The 24321-nt window shown below is 49.1% G+C and overlaps 1 protein-coding gene across 1 annotated transcript in view; it reads left to right on the plus strand.

The window, feature by feature from the left end:
* The window catches only part of CSMD3 (CUB and Sushi multiple domains 3), a 3006114-nt gene that overhangs the window by 2131096 nt on the left and 850697 nt on the right, over window positions 1-24321 (plus strand). Inside the window, exon 29 of the mRNA XM_078686868.1 lies at window positions 14384-14522. Coding sequence (XP_078542994.1) covers window positions 14384-14522 — 139 coding nt within the window. The remainder of the gene's footprint in view (window positions 1-14383; window positions 14523-24321) is intronic.

The following is a 24321-nucleotide window of genomic DNA, read 5'->3' on the forward strand; positions in this document are numbered from 1 at the left end:
CGTTGCAGTAGTCCAGCCGATTTGTAACCAGAGCAATGATGATTAGCTGGTGCAAAACCATGTGCTGACCGTGCGACTGACCTGTGCATCAAAACTCAAATCATCATCAAAGATGATCCACAGATTTTTGCTGTCCTAAAAGGGACAGGAAGGGTTTCCACAGACCGCCAGCCACCATGGAGTTCTGTGAGCCAAATACCAGCAGTTCAGTCTTATCTGCGTTGATATTCAATGAGTTGTCCTTCATACTGCAAATAATGCTGGACATTCACTAATTCAACCTCTCAGATACCCATTGCAGGTCATTCAAGAGGGAGACAATAATTTGAGAATTGTCAGCAAAGGATAGCACCTGAAAGCCAAAGGAGCGCACAAGATTGGCCAAGGGAGTCATATAAAGATTGATAAGGGTGAGACTCAAATATGAAGGCTAAAGGCTTTGGCTCAAAAGCTTCCATAGGGCCCGATTTGGCATAAAATAATGGAAAAGCTGTAAGGCTTTCCCATAAAATTTCCACTTAAAGCAAACGCGGAACCATACACACCTGGGAGACTGTGTCAAATGCCACCTATAGGTCAAACATTATGAAAGCCGCAGCCCCACCTGATCTACCTGAGCACGGATACAGTCAGTAGCCACAATAAGGGCAGACTCGGTGCTGTGAACAGCTTGGAACCCATTCTGAGAAAGATCTAAGATCTCTTGGGACTCAACACATTTCATCAAGTCTTTATTGATGAATTACTCCAGGATCTTAGCAGGAGCGGGTGAAGAGAAATTGGGCGAAAATTATTCAGATCCAGGGGGTCAGCTTTAGGTTTTTTAGGAAGAGGTGTAACAATGGCTTCCTTCCAAATGGCCGGGTAACTACCAGATTGAAGCATTTCATTAAATAATTTGCACAGGAATTTGGCCACATGTTCTAGAGCCAATTTAAGTATGGAGTGTGTACATGGGCCTGATGGAGTTCCCGATTTTAAGACCAACAATAGTTCCTTCGTTTGCTGAACCGAGATCCATGGAAAGGTAATGAAACTGTTCTTCCTAGAATCCTGAGTAGAGTCAACAAAGACCATTTCCACCCTCTCCAGAAGGGTCGAGATCTCGAACAATCTTGAGGGACTTATCTTGAAAAAAAACTGCAACCTTATCGCAGAACTCTTGAGAAGAGTTCAGCATCTGTAACTTCGGTGGCTAAGCTATCTTTACAGAGCACACTAAAGGAATTGTCAGCCGACTTAATCGTTTCTGTGAAGAAGCATGATTTTGCCTGGAAGATAGCCTGTTTATATTTCCGAAGAAGTATTTTCTACTTTTTTTTTCACTGGGGTTGGGGTTAGCACACCAATTCTACTCTTGTCTTCGGTATTCCCGCCTAAGGGACATGAACTCTGCCAAGATCCAAGGGGCGAGGGTTTAATTATTTTATTAACATAGTTTTTATAAGGAGCAACAATATCCAAGGCTTCGTTAAACCACTCACGAAATACCTCTGCGGTAGAAGGGTATGAACTATTCTGTTGCCAGTGCTGCCTCCCAATTTTCAGCTGTGAATTTATTCACACTCCTACAGCGTATAAGCCTGTGGGAGGGACCCTTTGCGCCCATAATGGGGTGTGGCATAAATACTTTAAACCCAACCAGCCAGTGATCAACCCAACTAAGGGGTTGAACTGCCTCAATAACCAAATTCTTGTGGTTAGTGAAAATACCATCCAGGGTGTGACGAGCTGTATAGGTCGGAGGTTGAACCAGGTACTCCTAGCCCACTTTTGTCATAAGATTCAGAGAGAGAGCTGAGCCATTGCCATGGCTATTATCAAAATGATATATTGGGTTCTGATAAAAATCATTTGGCATTTCATTCCCTTGATATCAAATAGTCATTTATAGTCCATATATGACTACCATATACAACCTATAGTAAAAACGATATTGATCAACATGAACGTTTATTATTGGTTTATTCTTACTAAAATATTCATAAATACCATCAATTTCATAAAGCAACAAATGCACAAGAAACCGCAAACATTCTGTCTACTTGGTTCTTATCAATAACCTAACCCCCATCACCTCAATCAACATACAACCACATGGATCAAATTCATTCATATTCAAATCATCTTCACACTCAATCACATAGTAAAAACCCACCGCTTCCTCCGTAATTTTGAAATATTCAGCCTGATTCATCAAGCCGAAATCGGCTCGCAAAGGGCCAGATTCTCAGAATCTGGCCCTTTGCGAGCGCTATTTTTACATTTGGGATTCATCATCCCAAATGCAAAAATCGGTAATAGCGATTTCGCTATTTTGCGAGGAATTACATTTAAGGAATCTCTATTTGAGATTCCTTAAATGCAATTCATCATCCATTTAAAAATTGCGAATTCGCAATTTCGGCCCGCTATTTACCGCGAGGTCAAACCTCGTGGTAAATAGCGAAAACTTAGAAAAATGCTTTTAAAATCATTTTTCTAAGTTGCATGTTGCACACACACATGTCCTTTGGACATGTGTGCGCGCAACACCTGTTTCAATTTGCATTTAAGGGGTGCTACAGGGTGTCCGTTGGACACCCCTGGCACCCTTTAAATCGCTATCTAATTTGCGATTAGCAAATTGCTAATCGCAAATAAGGAATAACTCCCCATTCATTCCTATGGGCCTTTTGGCCCATAGGAATGAATGGGGAGTTATTCCTTATTTGCGATTAGCAATTTGCTAATCGCAAATAAGGAATGTGTAGGAATCGCATTTCTTTATGCAATTTCTACATGAATCCCGTTTTGCAAGTCCTTAATAGCGATTCGTTATGAATCGCTATTAGGGGCTCGCAAAACGGGAGAATGATGAATCAGGCTGTAAATCTATCGAACCACATGCACTGGTGTGTCTGTAACTCTGAATAAACTCAATTCCCCTAACAATCATTAAATATAATTAACTAAACACACTCCAGATCAATGTATTCATCTCGTTCCACACTTATCATCACAAACCTCCCACCCATATCTTAACATTTTCCACTCCACAACCCAAGCCAACCAAAAATCGACGCTACATTATACACATTAATTTGTGGTTTTAACCCTCATAATCAGACAATACTCCCTCCATTTCCCTCTCCTCACCTGACAATACCGACACCATTCATAACAAGCTGATCTGCTCCACAGGGCTTATCAAACAAACCACCCCTTCCTCTACTTGACATTAACATAGTCCAAAGGCAGTAGTTAGAGGAACAATTCTAGACATAAATCGAGTGACGAGTGCCTATATAAATGCTGCAGCCTTCATATATAGACAATCTAAGCTGCTACTAGGAAGTTATCATGAATACAAAGGTCGCCAAACTCAATAGACGTCCAGGAGCAACAAAAAAGTAAACTAAAGATGCACTTGTAATGTAATCTATGTTATAGAAATTATATAAAATGCCATTCTTAAATTAAAACAGATGTGGTCACTGTGCTCCTGAGAGCAGAACAGGAATGTGTGCACATGCATGGTTCCCTGTTCTGCGCCAGCAAACCATGTTTGGATTTTGCCATGAAACACCAACAACACTAGCTGAACGTAAATGTGTATGCACATGGGAGTAACTTTTGTGAGAAGTTTCAATTTGTAGCAAATATAGTTTTTGATGTAATTAGTTCATTGGCGGTGTCTAGTTAAAGGTCGTTGTGTTTGTAGCTTTCAGCAATTTCTTACAAATCACTTGTGTTTTGAACTTTGTGGATTGTTGTTTCTTTCTTTACCAATGTTATCATGTCGAGGTACTATTGTAGTATGTGATGTGATGTGAATGGGTCCGTCCGTTGTTCTGCAATTCAATCTGGAAGGTTAGTTTTAAGGTTAGAAATGCACAATGATGTCATCATTGAATTATTTGCTGGATTGTTGTCCCTCAGATATTTCATGCAGGTTTCTCTAAGGTAATGAGCATTGGCAGCTGGTGCTATTTGATGGGTTGTCATACTTGCCCTTAATTTTGTGGACTGGGAGAGTCACTTATCTGTGTTGGAAGACGAGGCACAGGCAGTCTTCTTCTGCAGGACCAGTTCTCCCAGTCCTGGTCATGCCTCTCTGTAGATCAGACCGAATGAGGGACACAGCAGCAGCAAAGAGAAAGTAAGTGAAAGCAGGTACTTGTTTAACTACATACACTGCACATGCTTTAGCTGTGCACACACAGTGTATTTGTTTACTCCAAGTGACCCAACGACACATATCATCAGAGCTCATGACTCTGATGATGCCAGGTCCCATGGTTACAGACTGTCCCACCCCAGGCTTCCTACAGAGGCAGCCTTAAGGAGGATGACCACTTTGTTATTTATAGGCAGCCATGGTCTGAAAGCTAAGGGGCCCGCGGCTGCGTTATAAAATGACACGTTCTGTGCGTCATCTACAGGTATGGCGAGAAGGCCCTCGCCCCTGTTTATACCTTTGGGCATTTCTCCAATAGGACTGGGGCCTGAAGCTGAAGTCATCAGAGGCTGGTTATTGAAGGAACAGGGCCGCTTCTAGTGCCTCGGCCACTCTCTCCAGCTCTCCCAGATTAATAACAGTGGGCACAGCAGATGCTTTATGACAGTGTGAGGAAAGAGAGAGGAAATTGAGAGAGTGATGAGAGATGGGAAAGGGATCGGGCTGATTTGAAATTCTTTTCGGGCTGATTTGAAATTCTTTTTTCAGTGCTGCCTGTCTACGGTTTCCAGTCCGGCCCTGTTTATATGAGACAGCTGTCGCGCTCCCCCAAGGAAAACACAGGAGCCAGGGAGGTGGTATCAACACGTCTTTATTGCTCCGTGTCTACCTCCTAACTAACCGCCTTTCCTTCCACTTCCTTCCTTCCCCACGCCCCTTCCTCCCCTGCCTGTCCTGTCGCAGACAGAGATCAGGCAGTCACGTTACAACACCTCCCCCTTTTGTATAAAGTCTTACTGTGACTCAGATTATTTTGATGAGACGTTCTGGCCGTCGGGTTTGTCGTCGGGGTCTTTCGGATGGTTCTGGGGTCCTGGTTCGGTGATGTGTGGGATGATCCTGTCTTGCTGGGCTGGACTGACTACGATCACTGCTTCTGCTTTGGCTTCCGGAGTCAGTGGAGGACTCCCAGTGATTATGATCATGTACTTCTTGAGGGTTACACTTCTTGAAGTGGGAAACGTTCCGGGTAATTCGCTTGTGGACACCTTGCGCGGTGATCATGGTTCCTTTCCGGCGGCTGACCTTTAAAGGATGGGCGAGGTAGCGACTGTCTGCTTTTGTCCTTCGATCCCGTCGGACTATCACCCAGTCTCCTTCTTGGATATCCGTAGGCCTTGGGTGCCTGCGCTGATCAGCGTATGTCTTCATTTTCAGTTTCTTCTCCTGATCAATGTCAGCTAATGTTTCATGATCAATGTTCGGAGCTCGGGACTGGCTCACGTTACCCAGGGTGGGTAATCAGGTGCGCGGGACTCTTCCTAGCATTAAAGTAGCTGGACATTGGTCTGTGGTACAATGAGGCGTGGTGCGGTATGCTCTCAGCACTTCATTCAGTGCTTGCTGAATGTCTCTGTGGGCCAATTCTGCTTGCTGCACCGCTTTCTTTAGGGTCCCCATGAATCTTTCCACCATGCCGTTGGCTTGGGGCCATAGTGGTGTGATCTTTTGATGCTTGAAATCAAGATGTTTTGCGAAATCTGCAAATTCATGGCCGTTGAATGGGGGCCCATTGTCTGACTTGACACGTAGCGGGATGCCCCATGCTGCGAATGTTTCGTCAAGTACTGGAATTACTGCGGTGGCCTTGGTGGATGATATGAGGTGTGCAAATGGGAATCGGGAGTATTCGTCCATAATGACGATGATATATTGGCTTGACTTCAGAGGTCCGAAGAAGTCCACGGCAACTTGTTGCCACACGCCTTCAGGTAGTTCCGACATCTGTAGTGGAGCTGGAGGTTCATCACGGCTTACCAGCTGACATGGGATGCAGTCCTTGAGGGTGGCTTCTACCATCTGGTCTAATGTTGGGAACCAGACACGCTCCCGTAACGACTTCTTGGTGGCACTTATCCCTCGGTGGCCTTCGTGGGCGAGGTTGATCACCCCTTGTCTCAGTCTTTGAGGGATGACAATCCTCCCCCCTCTCAGAATGAGGCCCTCACTGCTGATGGAAAGTTCGTCATGGATGTGTTTGAACGTCATGAGCTCCTGTGACTGCAGGCCCTGAATGTCGTTCACATGGCGCCAGGAGTTGTTGCGGATGCGTTCTGTGACATCCTGAATAGTCGGATCCTGGACGGACGCTTCTTGAATGGCTGCAAGAGGGACGGTGGGAGGGCATGCTCTGTCAATAACAAAATGTATGTACTCTTCAGCAACGGAGTGTGTCTCTTTGGTGGGGGTGTCGAGACATATAGTCTGCGGGATTTTCCGACTTCCCAGGTTTGTGGACAATGGTGTAAATGTAGTCCTGAAGACGGAGACCCCAGTGCTCGATACGCGGAGGCATCTTGACCTTGGGGTTGCCGAATATGGTGATGAGGGCTTGGTGGTCAGTGACGATGGTGAAATGTTTACCATAGACGAAGAGGTGGAAGTGTTCACACGCCCAAACCACTGCTAGGCTCTCTTTCTCAGGTTGTGAGTACCGAGTCTCGGTATCAGTGAGGCTGCGACTGGCGTAAGCAATGATGTGACGCTGGTCGGAGACGTCTTGGTATTGTGCGAGAATGGCACCAAGGCCTACCGGGCTGGCGTCCACGGTAAGCTCCGTACATTTCTTGGCATCAAAGTAGGCCAGGTTGATGGTGGAGCTGACGGCATTCTTGATCTTGTGAAAGGAACGGTGGCATGCTTCCGTCCACTCGAATGGTTGACCTTGGCGGGTGAGTTCTCGTAAGGGGTGGCTGATCGTGGCGAAGTCCTGAATATACCGAGCACAGTAGCTCGCCATGCCGAGAAAAGAACGGAGGTCGCTTACATCTTGTGGCGTTGGTGTGTCTGCAAGGGCCGAGACTTTTTCAGGGTCTGGACTCATGCCGTCCTTCGAGAATATGTGACCGTAGAATTTCAAGGTTGATTTGTGAAATTCACATTTAGCTGCGTTTAGAGTCAGATTTGCATTTAGCAAGGCATGACACACTCTGTCAAGGGCCGTGTCATGTTCGGTTTGATCTTTTCCAAACACCAGCAGGTCATCGCTGTAATTGAAGGTGTTTGGGATCCCTTGAATTACACGCCTGATAGCCTCCTGGAAGACTTCAGCTGCAGATGATATGCCGAAGTTTAGACGTTTATAGCGGAAGAGTCCTTGGTGAGTTGTGAATGTGGTGATGTAGCGAGATTTATCGTGAAGTTCAAGCTGGTGCTAACCCTTGTTAAGGTCCAGTTTTGAAAACATTGTGGCTCCGTTGAGACGAGCAATCATGTCGCTAATGTGCGGCCCAGGATGGCGTTCTCGTTCGATTGCTACGTTGGCTGCGCGCATGTCCACACACAGGCGCACTTTGTTGTTCTGTCCTTTTTTCGGTACGACCACCACAGGCGATATCCACGGAGTGGGGCCGGACGTGCGCTCGATGATGTCGGTTTTGAGTAGTTCCTGCAGTTCATCATCCACTACCTGTTGCAGATGAAACGGTACCTTTCTGTGGTGTTGCGCAACTGGTGTTACTCGCTCATCAATGTGTAGCTTGACCTTGAAGTGATTTAACTTTCCTAGTCCTTTGAAAAGGTTGGGGAACTTCGCGACGATGTCCGGGGCATTCTCAGTCATATAGAGAAGTTCTACAAGTTTTAGTCTTTCAGCCGTTGGCAGGCTGAGTAGGCAATCAGCTACATCCGGACCCTCCACAACGTGAATATAAGCTGGAATCTGTCGGTCCCTGTATGACAAGGTCATGCTGAATCGGCCGAGGCAAGGTAGTGGTTTCCGGGACATCCATGTGAATATTCTCACCGCTGCAGGTTCCAGCGTGGGACGTGGTTTCATGCTTTGGTATTCTAGCGCACAAATATAGTTCAGTGAAGCGCCTGAGTCCAGAACAAACTTCGCTGGGTGGTTTCCAAACCGGATGTCTAGTTTCGGGTATTTTCGTAGACGGTCTGGGTCTGAGACAATGCAGATATATTCATCACTATCTTGTGACACCGGTGTGCGTGACAGGGATTCGCTGGATGTTGATCTGTGTGATCGATGTGATCTGAGGGAGTGATCACTTGATCGGGAAGAGCTAGTCGAGCTTCTTGCCGCCCTGTGACTGCACGTGTGTGATGCTGTGTGGAGGATCGAGATTGTGATGATCTTCGTCCTGAGCGCGATGATCTTCGTCTTGAAGGCCGGGTCTGGCAGACAGTCTCGAAGTGGTTTTCTCTACCACAGCGGTGGCATCGCTGTCCGATGGCTGGGCATTGTCCTGAGTAAGGATAGTCTTGTCCACACCTGTAGCAGGCAGATGCTGCTTTGCTGGATTTGGTGTGTCGTGATTCACGTGATCTGTGGCGTGCACCTGGTCTCCGAGAGGACGTGGGATACGTCGGCTTGCTTGATCTGCGGCGATCAGTCTGATGTTTCTGGTCCTTGTGGGCTTGCAATCTGAAAGCTTGTTCTTTCCTGTCCGACTTGTTGACCTCCATTTTCTTTGCATGATCTTCCGCCTGGTCATTTATGCGTGTCATTTCTTCGATTTCTTCCAGGGTATAGTGCTTCTTCAGCAGCCGCTGACGTAGAGATTCAGACTGACATCCTTCAATTATGCGGAGTCGTAGTGCATCCTCGGTGTTGAAATCGTCAAAGTCGCAGTGGCGAGCTAGCGGTCTGATGCGCAGGATGAAGTCACACATTCGCTCGTCTTTCTCCTGCGTGGCCAGATTGAACGTGTAACGTTCGTAGTCTAAGTCGTACTTGTGTAAAAATTGTCGGTCAAGGGCTCCCTTGACATCATCATACGAGGCGGTGGCTGCGTTGGGCAGCTCCTTGATGATCTGTGCAATGTCCTTCCCCACCAGATTTCGTAGAGCAATTAGCCTCTGTTTGGGGTCTTGTACTTGTTATGTTATGTTATGTTATGTTATAAAAGTTTTGTATAGCGTACGGCTACTCAGAAGAGTGTCCCGACGCTTTGAATTGCACACTAACACAACAGGGAGATAACATAAGAAGAAACCAGAGAGGAAGAAAAAACCTAACTAGGGGCCAGAACTAAGAGATAAAAAGCCAGGTTTTGAGTCCTTTCCTAAAGGCCAACAGATTGGGAATGCTGCGCAGAGGCAAAGGCAGTTTATTCCAAAGCTGAGGCGCTAATAGTCTGAAAGAGCGGCCACCGATGCGGGCTCTCTTCACACGAGGAACCACCGCAAGGGACAGGGCTTCAGACCTAAGCGACCTGGCAGGACGGTAAAAGGTCAGCCTTTTCTGAAGATATATTGCTCCGGAGGCGTGCAAGGCTTTGTGTGCCAGAGTGAGAGTCTTAAAGATTATCCGCTTCCGGACAGGGAGCCAGTGCAGGGCCTCCAAGAGGCCTGAGGCTCTAGCACGGCGAGATAGTCCAAAGATAGCACGTGCTGCCGAATTCTGGACAACCTGTAGCCGTTGAAGCAGGTATTCTGGCAGGCCGAGATACAGGACGTTGGAATAGTCAATTCTCGAACCTATAATCGCCTGCACCGTGATCTTCCTATGTTCCTCCGATAGCAAGGGAAGGAACTTGCGTAGCATCCGGAGTAACCCGAAGCAGGTCCCAGTGAGACCGATTACCTGTGAGCGTAGAGTGAGGCCATTATCGATCTTGATCCCAAGGTTTTTAGCTACCAGGGACGAACATGCTGGTGGAAACATGTTCTCAGGCCACCACACTTTCCAGTCCGGATCCGTACTGCACCCGAAAAAGAGGACCTCGGATTTATCCGAGTTGCACTTGAGGCTGTGGTGATGGAACCATAGAAATACAGCCTCAAGGCAACCCTGGATCCTACCTCCATCGAAGTCCGCACCCCTTTCGCAGGTGAAGAGGAGCTGGGTGTCATCGGCGTAAGAAACGATCTGGGCCCCAAAAGACTCCGCCAGTGCCGCCAGAGGGGTCATGAAGATGTTAAATAAAGTTGGGCTCAGGACAGAGCCCTGAGGAACTCCGACACCCAATGGCAACATCTCGGCGGAGCAAGCCGAAGCCCAGACCGTTTGTCGACGGCCTGCCAGGAAAGATCGAAACCACTGGAGCACCGTCCCTTGGAGACCAATCTCAGAGAGTCTTGCAAGAAGACCCTCATGAGGGACGGTGTCGAAGGCCGCCGACAGATCTAACATCACCAGCATCGCTCTCCCGCCCGAATCCAGCACCTCCTTTATCGCCTCCGAGACTTCCAGGAGAGCCGTCTCGGTGCTAAGATTGGTGCGGAAACCCGACTGGGTGGGGTGCAGTAGGTCGTGGGACTCCAGGTAGTCGGCAAGCACCTTATGGACATGCTTTTCAGTGACCTTCGCAAAAGCCGGCAGAAGCGATATAGGTCGATAATTCGCCAGCACCTCCACATCCAAGCCAGGCTTTTTCAGCAGGGGAATAATCATAGCCTGCTTCCAGGACTGGGGAACCACACCCTGTGCAAGAGAACGGTTCAGCAGGGGGTTCACGAGTGGATTAATGACAGCTGCCATTCTAGCCAGAAATTTTGCGGGACAGGCATCCCGAGGGGAGCCTGATTTAAGCCCGGCCAACAGGTCAAATGAAGCGGTCAACGAGATAGAGGGGAAAACTGCCAAGGTCCCACCTGCATTCGGTCGAGTAACAATGGCATTCTCCACCCGACCTGGCATCTCAGGCTCCAGCACCTGAAAGGAGTCCTGGATCCGCTGGATCTTGGAGGTGAAAAAGTCCGCAATCGCCCTGACCCAAGGCTCAGGGGGGGGGGGTCTGGGTTGGTGCAGCGCGAGATGTTGTAAACTCCCGCACAATGGCAAAAAGCTCCCTACAGGAATTGGAGGCCGCCTCAATTTTTCTCGCGAAATAGACCTTCTTCTCCGCGAGGATGTTCCGATGGTAAGCTTTCGCCATAGACCTGTAGGCGAGTTTCGCCATCGCGTCGTAATTCACGCGCCATGCTCTTTCCGCCACCTTGCATTGCCGCCGTGAAGCTGCTAATGCTTCCGTAAACCAAGGGGCAGATGCGCCTTTTCCAGGTTTGCGGAGGGGTCTCAGGGGAGCAAGATCATTAAGTCTCTCTGAGAGCCAAACCTGCAATCGCTCCACGTCCTCCTCCAAGTTCCCAGTTAACACACAGGGATGGTCTGCACAAGCCTGCGCCAACAATTCCGGAGTAATCCGGTGGAGTGCCCTAAACCCCACGGAGGTCTGCCGGGAGGCAGCGAGAGGCTTCCTTACTTCTGGGAAATAAAATTTCACCAACCTGTGGTCAGACCAAAGCACCTGGATAGGAGCCAGCATCTCTATAGGGGATGAAGAGAAGGTCAAGTCAAGAGTATGTCCCTTCTCATGGGTCGGTCCAACATGATAGGGAACCAGTCCCAGCGGGGCTGTGACCTCCAGCAGTTTAATTGCATCGGCATCCGTGTCCACGTCCATATGGACGTTAAAGTCCCCGGCGACAATACAATGCTCCGCCGTGAGTAATACAGAGGACGTCACCGACTGGAACTCTTCAAAAAAAGAGCCCAAAGGCCCTGGCGGCCGGTAGACTAAGAAACCCTTCATCGATTGATGTGGTGAAAGGGCAATCGCAAAGGCGAGGGATTCACAATCCTTAATAGCGTCCGTGGGGATGATGGAGCAGGTGACCGATTTCTTTACTATCAGTGCAACCCCCCCTCCACGCCCCTTCAGCCTGTCCTGCCTAAAGATGTTATACTCGGGCGGGAGAGCGGTAGCGATATCAGGGTTGGAGGCCTCACCGAGCCACGTCTCAGTGAGCATCAGAAACAGGGGTTTTTCTGACTCCAGAAGATCGAATATGTCCAGAGCATGGCGGCCCAGCGATCTAGTATTGAGCATCAGGCCCAAATATTTAGCGCTTATCGCCCCCCTCTGCGGAGCCCCGCCCAGATGTTTCTGCGGGCGCCAGCCACACTCAGGGCAGCAATGCTTGCCCTTGTGGCGGGCAGGAAACACCCTGCAGCAGGAGCCGTTAGTGTGTTGCCAAGAGCGCAATTCCGAACCCGAATAGTGCAGCATGATGGTCACGTACACAGCAACATATGCGATAAAAATCGGCCAGACCTGCCTACCGCCTCGTACGCCTCCGGGACGCTGACGGGCGCAGACGGGCAGACTCTGGCTCGACTCAGGCGCGAGTCACCCAGTCACCCACTTGTGACCCAGTCATGTAATCCTCAAAGTGCTCGGACCAGCTTTTCCACTTGGGTCCCATGCTGCTACCTGACGTTAGTTCTAGAGGGTCTTGTGGTCTTAGGTTTGATACCCCCATGACTGCAGGGAGCATCGGGCTGTCACTGTGGGGTTTCCTGACGTTCCTTGTGTCGCTGGTGCTCCTCCTGTATCACTAGACGAGCTAGGTAGTGACATTCTCGTTTATTCTGACTCTGCAGTGTTGAATTATCACTTATCCCCAGATGCCTGACCTCAAAATGGCCGACACAATTTTTTTTGCATGGAAGTCTATGGGGCGCTGCCTGACTTCAAGATGGCCGCCGTTCGGGACACGTGGCTCCAGCTAGGCTGTACACATTACAGTTGCAGGGCTCTCTGCTGGGTGTCTGACGGTATATTTATGGGTCCGCTATGCTAGAGGGGCTGCTTCTTAGTCTCTGGGACTCACCCCTCCACTTCCGGTCACCATGCTCACTCGGTGGACATCCCTCCGGTTTTTCTTTCTTTTCGCGCCGTTTTTCGCTTTGCAATCACTGTTGTAGCTGCGCGTGGCGTTTCACCCCAGGGGTCTTCCTCTCTCTGGCGGGCAGCTTTGTTACGCTGGAATCCGCTCCTGGCAGCAATCGGGGCGGCGTGTGAGCACTCCGCTTCGTTTCTGGCTTGACACGCGCCACTACGATGCGGGCTGCAGGCTCTTCGTTTTCGGCCGCTCACGAGCGGCAGGGGTTTCGAGCGGCGTGGGGATCGATTTGAATCCCACCCTCGTCACCAGTGTTGCGCTCCCCCAAGGAAAACACAGGAGCCAGGGAGGTGGTATCAACACGTCTTTATTGTTGCTACGTGTCTACCTCCTAACTAACCGCCTTTCCTTCCACTTCCTTCCTTCCCCACGCCCCTTCCTCCCCTGCCTGTCCTGTCGCAGACATAGATCAGGCAGTCACGTTACGACAACAGCCCTAATTCTTTGGATATTTAAAAAGTATGTTACAATCCACAAATACACTACCCACACCAAACTGGATATTTTTGCATTTTAAGTTTATGTTTTGCCATGTGCCTCAAATACATTTTCTAAAGCAATGTGGTTTTCGTCTGGGATGACAGTGCAGCAGTCACAAATTATTTGAGAATCCCCAGAAGTGGAGTTTTTGCTCCGCCCACATGTTGGGAGCCAAAAGAACATTTTGATTGGGCAGAAATTGCATTCTTCTACAAGAGAGTGCTTGCCTCCAAACAGATGTGATCGTTTTGTTTATCTATTCAGCTGCCTGAGCTTGAACTTTCAGGGGCACACACATGACATTGTAAAGCTATTAATGTGTCTTATATAACTAGCTAATTTTAATGTTTTTCTCTCATGGCAGCAGAGATGGGAGGAGAGCAGTCATTAACCTACATGATAGTGCAATTCTCACCTGACCTTTTAACCCACACCAATATTGTTCTATAGTTATTTGCTTCCACATGAATACATATCCTTTCCTATCTTATCCACTTGTACTCCTTCACATTACCATACAACATTCCTTTAAAACCATACCTAACGACATTGCCTATGCTTGTTTTTATTCTTGTGGATTTGGAGTGTTTGTGGTATTTTATTAATATAAAAATGATCAAAGTGCTGTGTGGTCATCAGCAGCTGGTGACCTAATCTCTCAAAACACTTATGTCTGAGACATTTGTACATCGTTTGTAATCTCAGACAGCACGTTGTGTTCTGACACTTTCACCAGTCATTGAATTCTAAATATATGTATTATATCATGGATATGTTGACAATGAACACTACTGTGTATTTTTGTGAATCCATGCATATGAGTTACTCGGTATGCGTTCCATGTGTGCTTCTTTGTTAATTTCAAAACAGTTCAGGATTGCCTCTCCTGCTAAAAGTAAGCAAAGTGACACGGGGAATAGAGTGAACTAAGATTTTTTTTTAACTCAATTTCAGATTTGAGTAAGTAGTTCCATTTGATTATTTGTGTTTGCACGTGTTATAAATTCTAATATCAACCTCTCATTGCCTTTCTTGCAGCACCTTGTGGGGGCAACTTGACAGGCTCTTCAGGTTTTATTCTTTCTCCAAATTTCCCCCATCCATACCCGCACAGCAGGGACTGTGACTGGACAATCACTGTGAATCCGGACTATGTCATATCACTGGCCTTTATCAGGTGAGCTACTATTAACTTTTTTTAAATGTAGGTGCGAGTGGGCGCATTCCGAGCTGCGAGCAGCACTGGGTTGTTTGAAGTTGCTTGTCAGACAGGTTGATGAAAGTAGTATCTGGCAGTTTGGGTGTGCTGGTAAGGGAAGTGGTCAGTTTCCAGGGCCTTATTGGAGGTTTGACAGTTCTCTTCCTGAGTCCACGAGGGAGAAAATGTGTTTCAGAGTATTGTGCCTTGCACAATCAGCTGTTTCCTCTGAAACACTGCTGGCTCAAGCAAGAAGTAAATAAAGTAATATTTATGGGACGTTTGTTTTCGATGAAGATGGCTATGCTGAGTTTATTTGCAGGGAGAGGATACTATAATATCCTCAAAAACAATTGAAATTAAATATTTATTTTGTTAGCAGCCACAATGTTCACAGAAAATATGCCAAAAACGTTGTTCTGATTAATGATTTATAACGGAAAACATTGATATTAGATTATCAGAAATATATTCTACAACTTGTTATGTTTTCCTTTCACTTTTGAAATTTGCGCATGGAAAAAGGGCACATTTTGTGAACTCCTTACATTACCGATTGACGTCCACATTTCCATTTACAAAACACACAAAATGATGGACGGAATGTTGCACAGTGGCAAAGCATTCACCCCCAGTCACAGATCTGGGTTTAATCCATCGTTATTTTGCTCACCACGCCACCCCAGTTCAGACATGGCCATAATCAAATCACTCTTGACCCAGTGCCTCATGAGAACAGTCCAGCCCGAACTGCCAAGCCATGTCTTCCCTGGACCGGAATCAAGCATCCTAGGACCGGTTTTTGGCTATCAGCCGTCATCAGCCAGGATAGCTTGACTCCAGTGGCATTGTGAGCATGGGACCCACGTCTGGGCATACACTTTCCACATAGGGCAAACAGCAAAACACACAAGATGATGGACGGAATGTTGTACAGTGGCAAAACATTCACCCAGTCACAGATCTGGGTTTAATCCATTGTTATTTTGCTCACCACGCCACCCCAGTTCAGACATAGCCATATGCAAATCAGTCTTGACCATGTGCCTCATGGGAACAGTCCAGCCCGAACTTCCAAGCCATGTCTTCCCTGGACCGGAATCAAGCATCCTAGGACCGGTTTCTGGCTATCAGCCGTCATCAGCCAGGATAGTTTGAATCCAGTGGCGTAGTGAGCATGGGACCCATGTCTGGGCATACCCTTCCCACATGGGGTGAACAGCAAAACACACAAGATGATGGACGGAATGTTGCACAGTGGCAAAACATTCCAATCCAATCCAAAAATTCTTTATTTCGGCCACATAGGCCATAAAAGAAGCAGTAAAAATACATACAGATAAGAGACAATATATACAATAAAAACCAACTGGACCTGAAGTGTTTAGAAAAACATGGTAAAATGGATTAACCAGACATTTTCTTCCTTATTAACCATGCTGCCATTAAGAATTTGGAAACCGCGAACACAATGTGGCCCAGGGTATTAGTTTTCAGCACCCTGTAGGCATGTAAGTAGTTGCTGAAGCCCAGATTCCGGCATAGAGGGGCTAGCCAGCGCCTCCTCGGGCTCCGATAAACATGGCAACAGAACATTATGTGCAAGTCATCTTCATCCTTAACTTTACAGCATGGGCAAAGCTTGTCGCCCCCTAACGACCATTTGTAGGTGAAGACTTTAGTAGGGAGCGTACCAAACCTCCATTGCAGGAACAATTTCCTCGCCAAAAGAGGGTAAATAAAATCCATAAAAGGTTCAAAAACATAAGAATTTTTGGATACTATAAAACGTCCCGTCAGGGTGCCACTGTCATATGCACTGTCCATATCTGCGAGGGTTTTGTTCTTATAGAGCTGTGCCAGGGTTTTGCGCGAAATCCTTCTACAACCCTGAGCTGGGTCATCCCATAGATCTTGCAAATTCAGGCTGGAACATTCCGACTTGATGAGTGCCAGCCAAGGGATCTTACCATTAACATCCAGCCTCAAGACGTGTATGAGGTCCTGCCTATAGTGATGCAGCTCCTCAGTGGACCATAACCGGTGCCAGTACTTCACCGGTTTCGACCGTAGGTCCTCTGCGATTGACGGGAGGCCCAGGTCAAGTCTTAGGGGGAGGAGTGGTGTGCCTTGCGGGAGAGCAAGAAGACGTCTGAGAAAACAGTTTTCCACCCCTGCCATGACCTTCCCAGCTTTGTGGCCCCACAGCTCACTGCCATACGAGGCAGCTGCCTTCGCCTGAGTCCTGTACATTTCCAGGGCCGGACTGACAGGCTTAAAGGTGGACTTGTTGGATACCCTCAGGAGTGCGCCCGATAGCTGGGAGAGTTTCAACCTAGATCTTGCCACCTGGGAATCCCATGTCAGGTTTTCTTGGAGTGAGACCCCCAGATATGTAAAGGTAGAAACCCTTTCCAGACTGGTTTCCCCCAGTTTTGGATTGGGTCTGGTCTTGGTCGGAGGGTTGAAGATCATGAACTTAGTTTTTTCCGTGTTCACCTCCAACCCATGTTGTCGACAGAAGTGACCAAAACCATCCACGATCCTCTGGATCCCCATGGGGGATTTGGAAAGAAGGAGGGTATCATCGGCAAACATAATTGCCGGAACCCTCCTTCCTGCCAAAACCGGGGCGTCATTATCCCCAACAGCGTCAAGATGCTGAATGACGCTGTTGATGTACAGACAGAACAGTGTCGGAGCCAGGACACAGCCCTGTCTGACACCTCGGCGGACCGGGAATTTACCCGAGGGCTTGCCATCCCTCCCACACCTCACTACCGCAAAGTTGTTCTCATGCAGCCTAATGATGATTCTAAGGAGGTGGGGGGGAACTCCTAGCTTCTGCAGAACCTCCCATAACTTCCCCCTCGGGACGAGGTCGAAGGCTGACCTCAGGTCCACGAAGACCATGTACAGTCGACCTCCCTCTAGCGTAACCGTCTTCCAGTACAGGAGAGGGAGGCAAAAGATTTGGTCCATGGTCGACGTGTTCTTCCTGAAGCCAGCCTGTAGGGGGCTCAAGATGTCATTGACCTCGACCCAATCTAGGAGATGGTCCAAGATGAGGCGCGCGAAGAGCTTTTGGGGCACATCTATGAGGCTTATATGCCTGTAATTGGAAGGGAGCAGAGTAGAGCCCTTCTTGTGGATGGGCACAATCTCTGCCCCCAACCATGACCCAGGGATCGCCATGCCTCCGAGAATGGCATTAAATAAAACGAGAAGGTATGGGCCCCAGATATCCGGGTGGTGCCTAAATAGATCCCCGGGTAACCTATCCAGGCCTGGCGCCTTCCCCACTGCTAGACGTTCTAGGGCAAGCTCCACTTCCCCCAGGGATAATTCCATTCCGGACTCCTGAGTACCCAAGGACAGTTGCAGCTCTGCGGCCGGGCAGGGACTGGTATCTTGGTAAAGAGCCCCAAAGTGGGCCTCCCAGACTGCGGGGGCTATATTAGACTCAGTCGCTTTACTGAGTTCCCCTGACCCATTATTTACAAGGGCCCAAAATTTCCGGGAGTCCCTAAATTTGAGGGCATCGTGGAGGTCCTGCCAATACTTCCAGTCCCACTCGGTCCTTGCAGCCGCCAGCACTGATTTATGGTGATTCCTTAGGTCACGCACTTTGGCCTTGTCTGACCCCTCTTTTATGGCTGCAATGAGCTCAGATTTTGCTGCCCTGCAGTCTGGGGTGTACCAGGTGGGGACAGGGGTCCTTTTCTTTCGGATTGGGACCTCCGGATGGAATACCTCGGCCAAGTCCCTCACTAAAACCTGGTGAATGTTTCCCAGTTTCTCACAGTAATCAGGGGTTCTTGGTTCATTCAGGAGGGCGTCCACCTCCAAAAAGCTTGGGAGCGCCAGCTCATATAATTTCTTAATGGACTCTTCCGACCTTACAAGCTTTCCCCACTTAACTCGACGCCTGTTTGTGGTCAGGAGCAAATCCCCCATATCAACCCCTTGGCCCGCTGGGGATGAGTCCGTCAGGGGCAAAGGGCACACAATATTTAGGCAAAGGGCGTTGTGGTCGCTGTCTGACCTCTTAATAACCCTAAAGTCCAGCACTTTGGGCCAAAGTGAAATGTCCACCATGATATAATCTAGCCTCGACTCATGGCCCCTCCTATTGAAAGTACACACCGAGGGGGTATCGGAAGGGGTACGACCATTACACGCCCTCAGCGCGCTATTCAGGGTAAGGGACATGAGTTGTAAGGCTAGAGGGGACCAGGCTTTAGGGTGAGGAGAAGAAGAGGGTGGAACCCCCCAGTGGTCGTCCTCGGCCGTAAGGGCACCATCAAGTAAACCTTCCAAAGGTTCAAAGTGGCAATTGAAGTCTCCTCCAAGTACCACCTTGTAGTCACCCGGAAGTTGGCCCAAGAAGGAAGCCAGATCATTTAGGGTAGGTGATTCGCTTGGCGAGGCGACCGGGCGCGAGTAGACGTTGACAATGGCCCACGGAGTTTTGCCAGGCCAAGTGAGCCGCACACACTGGATGTCCTGCGAACACGTGCGAACCTGCTCCGCTTGGCACCCAGTGTGACTCGCAATCCAGATTGCCAAGCCACCAGATGGCCTCCCCCTCCCAGCCCATTTGGCAGGGATTTCAAATACTTCAAACCCTCTCCTGGTCTGAGCGGCCCTCGCCCAAGTCTCCTGAAGGAGAAGAATATCACATCCACCTACCAGGGAGTCCCATTCAGGAGAGCCTTCCTTGTTCGCAATTCCTGCCACATTCCAGGAGAGAATTCTCAGTCCTGGTTCAAGTGGCAGGCTGCCCTGAGCTCCAGCAGGAGGTTGCGGGGTAGCCATGGGTAAACCAACGTCTAGGGCACCGGTTCCGCCGACAGTGGTAGCAGCAGGACCGGCCCGCTCCACTGCCCCTGTTTGCGGAATATGGGCTGACCCGGTGTTAAGTGGGGAACCCAGTTGGCACAGATTGTCAATCGTGTCAGCCCCTCGCTCATTAGCGGCCTGGAGCCGGGTTGGTTCCAGCATAGGGATCACACCCAAACCCACACGGCTTTGTACGTCATCCACCCTATTCTCAGGACCAGACAGGATTGGCCTGGTTTGTGGTCAATCGACCTGGTCCAGACAGGAAAACCTGTTGTGATGTATAAAGTTTGCCTGATCAGTTGATAGGGAGTGCCTTGGTCTATAGCGGGAGCCATCTACAGCAAAGCCCACCCTGGTCCATCCCTTCTCACTCCCTCCCACCGTATTGCTACCACTAGGATAGAAATAAGAGAGGGGTACAAGTTCTATTGTGGACTTATCAGGCCTTACAAGCCAGTTGCAGATGTAATTTGCAACGTGTGGGCTCCTAAAACTTAGGACGATGCAATCCCCTGACCTGTTCTTTTTGGTAGAGCCAATCCATGGGATCCTCCTTACCATCAGAACCTCACCCTTCAAGTTTGGAGGCAGCGGTCTATTAATACTGAGCCAGCTTATGACCTTATTACGTAGGGAGTCTTGAGACTCCCTAACACCACCAGCTAGCTCAGGAACTCCCACCATGATTGCCGTGTATGGAACAGCTTCTGGGGGCAGATTAACCTCCCTGCGTCTATCTGGGGGAGGAACACAACCATCGCTTGGGGCATTTGTAGGACCCACTGTCGCCCTTGACTGCGGCGCAAGCCGCGGCGCAGGGGGTAACTTAGATCTCCTAGGGGCCGGAACGGGGGGCCTAGGCACTGGAGGTAACAAAGTGCGCGTCTGAGAAATAGACCCACCATTTGCACTAGGCAATGCCCTACTGGAAACCTGGGGCAATGCGGAAGGAGGAAAGCTATTCCCAGGTGGTTCCCCGGTGGCTACGGGGGCATTTGTAGCTACACCAGGGCTTCTCCTAGTGTGGGTGTTTTCCCGGGACTGGAGTAGATTCTCTATAGCCTCTAATCTAACTGAGATGGGGGTTAGCAAATTCTTTATAATAGCTGTGAGGGAATTAATTACCATATCTGAACTATTAGAAGATAGCCCACCAAAGATAAATGGGCCCGCCGCCGCTGGTGATAACACAGGAGCTGGCGAGGCCACAAGATCCGACCCAGACCCAGATAGAATGAGCTATGGGGAGACCGAAATATCTGTACTATCCTCAAGGGTTGATTCAGATGCAACAATTTTTGCCCTTTTTGCCCTCTTTATTTCAGCAGGCCTTTTTCTTTTTAGAGGCTGTGCCACCCCACTATCTACAAGGACTGTTGACAGGGCCGCTTGACCCGCTTCCAACGTGTTTAGACCCATGTTATCCAGGACAGCAGAGTGGTCGGAAATCCCCATTGGCCGTGGGGAATCCCGATCCCTCTGCGTAACCGGAGTTCTTAACTGTCGAAGTACCGACTCAATAGTCTGGTCGATGCTGTCCAATAGAGACATATGGGTAGCGTCCATGGTGATGGGTGTACTAGCATCATTTGAGACAGATTCCCCAAGGTCCAAGAACACACTTTCAGGACCCATCCCAAGGTGAGAGTCCGTAGATGAATGACACTTGCTGATTTGGGAGCTCGCCTTGGGGAAAAAATTTTCCAAAGTGCTTGTGCCCTGTTGTACCGACTTACTCCTTAAAGCTCTAGATGCCATAATGAGGTAAATGATAGGGCAATTTGGCGGGGGCGTTAGAGGGGGGGCCCGGTCCGGTCTCTCCCGGCCTCTAACGGCCTAGAACGGCCCGCTCTTTGCCCGGTCTTCGCCCCGGTGACCGCCCCGCGCGCGTCCCGCTGCGCGCGTGAGAAGATTCTCTTAGATATAACAAGGGGGCGTGTCACTGGGAGGGGGCGCGAGGCGCGGCGGGAAGAGGAACCAGCTGGCGCTGCCAGATGGACTGCTGGTCCTCGCAGTCCCGCTCGCCTCCGCCTCTCACCTCCACTGCGGCCGGACTTGCAGCAAATGAATCCCCAGCAGGGCGAGGCTCCCAACCACTCCTGTGGCAAGCAGAAACTGGAAAGAACACAAACTCCTCACTCGAGCGGCACCCGCGAAGCGGGGGCCGCGAGGAGTTAAGTTCACTTAGGCGGGGGGGCGTGGCACTGGGAGGGGGCGCGAGGCGCGGCGGGAAGAGGAACCAGCTGGCGCTGCCAGATGGACTGCTGGTCCTCGCAGTCCCGCTCGCCTCCGCCTCTCACCTCCACTGCGGCCGGACTTGCAGCAAATGAATCCCCAGCAGGGCGAGGCTCCCAACCACTCCTGTGGCGAGCAGAAACTGGAAAGAACACAAACTCCTCACTCGAGCGGCAAAACATTCACCCCCAGTCACAGATCTGGGTTTAATCCATTGTTATTTTGCTCACCACGTCACCCCAGTTCAGACATGGCCATATGCAAATCAGTCTTGACCCTGTACCTTGTGGGAACTGTCCAGTCCAAACTGTCAAACCATGTCTTCCCTGGACCGGAATCAAGCATCCTAGGACCAGTTTCTGGCTATCAGCCGTCATCAGCCAGGATAGCTTGACTCCAGTGGCATAGTGATCACGGGACCCACGTCTGGGCATACCCTTCCCACATAGGGCGAACAGCAAAACACACAAGATGATGGATGGAATGTTGCACAGTGGCAAAACATTCACACCCAGTCACAGATCTGGATTTAAAACATCGTTATTTTGCTCACCACACCACCCCAGTTCAGACATGGCAATATGCAAATCAGTCTTGAGCCTGTGCCTCATGGAAACAGTCCAGCCCGAACGGCCAAGCCATGTCTTCCCTGGACCGGAATCAAGTATCCTAGGACCAGTTTCTGGCTATCAGCCGTCATAAGCTAGGATAGCTTGACTCCAGTGGCGTAGTGAACACGGGACCCACGTCTGGACATACCGTTCCCACATAGGACGAACAGCAAAATACAGAAGATGATGGACGGAATGTTGCACAGTGGCAAAACATTCACCCCCCCTCACAGATCTGGGTTTAATCCATCGTTATTTTGCTCACCACGCCACCCCAGTTCAGACAACAGGAACAGTCCAGCCCGAACTGCCAAGCCATGTCTTCCCTGGATGCTTGTTACCGGTCCCAGGATGCTTGTTTCCAGTCCAGGGAAGATGTGGCTTGGCAGTTCGGGCTGGGCTGTTCCCATGAGGCACAGGGTCGGACTGATTTGCATATGGCCATGTCTGAACTGGGGTGGTGGAGTGAGCTAAAGAATGATGATGGATTAAACCTAGACCAGTTGACTGGGGGTGAGTGTTTGGTTTGCTCAAACGCTCCGTCCATCATCCCCTTTGGTACCACATTTCCATTTGGGCGCAAATCTGCATTACTGGGAATGTGAAATAAAGTGTTCAACAGAGGTTTAGTCGACACAGATTGATTGTAGATTTCCCGCTTCTTGTGTGACTCAATGATAAGATCCAAAGAAGTTACGTAATTTACTTCTGCCACATTTGTGTTTCTATCGCCCTAATAAAAAAGTTTAGATACAGTTTATCCCCACTATATGGACCCATAGAAAAATTACCTTTGTTTTGTGACATTGCTGAAAACAAAGGTAATACGATTCTAATCCCTGAATGAAGTTAAATACATAACCTTTAATTTAACAAATCGTATTCAATTGAAAAAGATAAAAGGAATATAAACATTAAGGCGCTGATTATGATGTCGGACGGACCGGAGTCCGTCTGACATCGGATAGGAACTGGAACCAAACGACCTACTGCTGTCTGTTCCAGATCTGCAGGTCGGATGTGACCGAACCCTGATAGTCGCAATCCTATACTTAACAATGGTAGTATGCATTCCGAATTAAATGCATTCTTGTATTATTAAATGCAGAGGTGCAGGTCATCCCTGCAACCTGTGGCAGCCACCTCAAGGTGCCTACCACCAGGTGCAAGGATCAACAGGGGGGCACCGTAGGTGCCCCCTACCTTGGCCTTCATTCGGTGGCCTCGCACCCATGGGGGCCCTGCTGGGAGCCCCCAAGCACAGTTTCCCAGGGAAAACCACCACTTAAAGGCAGTGGGAAACTGCCATCGTACTCCCTCGACCGGAAAGAGGCAGCCGGAGGAGTACTGAAGGGTTTCCGGATGGTGGATGCGCTCTCTGACCCCTTCGTAAGCTATCCGTAAAACCAAGTTGGATTCTTTTCCGACCGAGCCCATCAGAATGGCTCGGTCGGAAAGGAATCCGAACAGTACATTCCGATGCTTCCTGCCTTCATCGTAATCTGCCCCTATGAATGAGAACTGGCCTCTCTTTGAGCAAAACTGAACACATTGATTTAGTCTTAACAGAAAACGAAAAGGGAAAAATGTCACTGGTTTGACTTTTCTGGGAACATATTTATATGCTGAAACTACTTGGCAGTAGTAGCTGGTGGGTGTTCTTCCGGGCGCTGATGAGGGGCGGGGGAGGGGCAGGTTGTGGGTGGTAAACTGCGGAATACGGCCGCAAAGAGGTAAGTACACAAATAAATAAAACGAATTTCATTGCACATGTCCTGTGATGACAGGTAAATCAAGCTGAACAAGCACTCAGGCCAGCAACCTGTGGGCGTTCAAGATAATGAGGACGAATGATCCTTAGCCAGAGGCTTATTAGCAGAACTCCTTCCACAACCTGTCACACCTCTGCCCTCTCTTTAACTTTCCCTGAAAAAGAGAAAAACAGGAACTGAGTTATAGGTAGCAACTGAATCGAGATCTGTCTATGTCTGGTTAAGGACTGCCTCAGTATACAGCAGTTATTGCTTCTATTGATGCAACAAATTTATTAAAATTGCAGTTATTCAATATTAGCAACAACAATAGAA

Source organism: Lissotriton helveticus, chromosome 4_1 (genome assembly GCF_964261635.1).
Source record: "Lissotriton helveticus chromosome 4_1, aLisHel1.1, whole genome shotgun sequence".
Taxonomy (NCBI): Eukaryota; Metazoa; Chordata; class Amphibia; order Caudata; family Salamandridae; genus Lissotriton; species Lissotriton helveticus.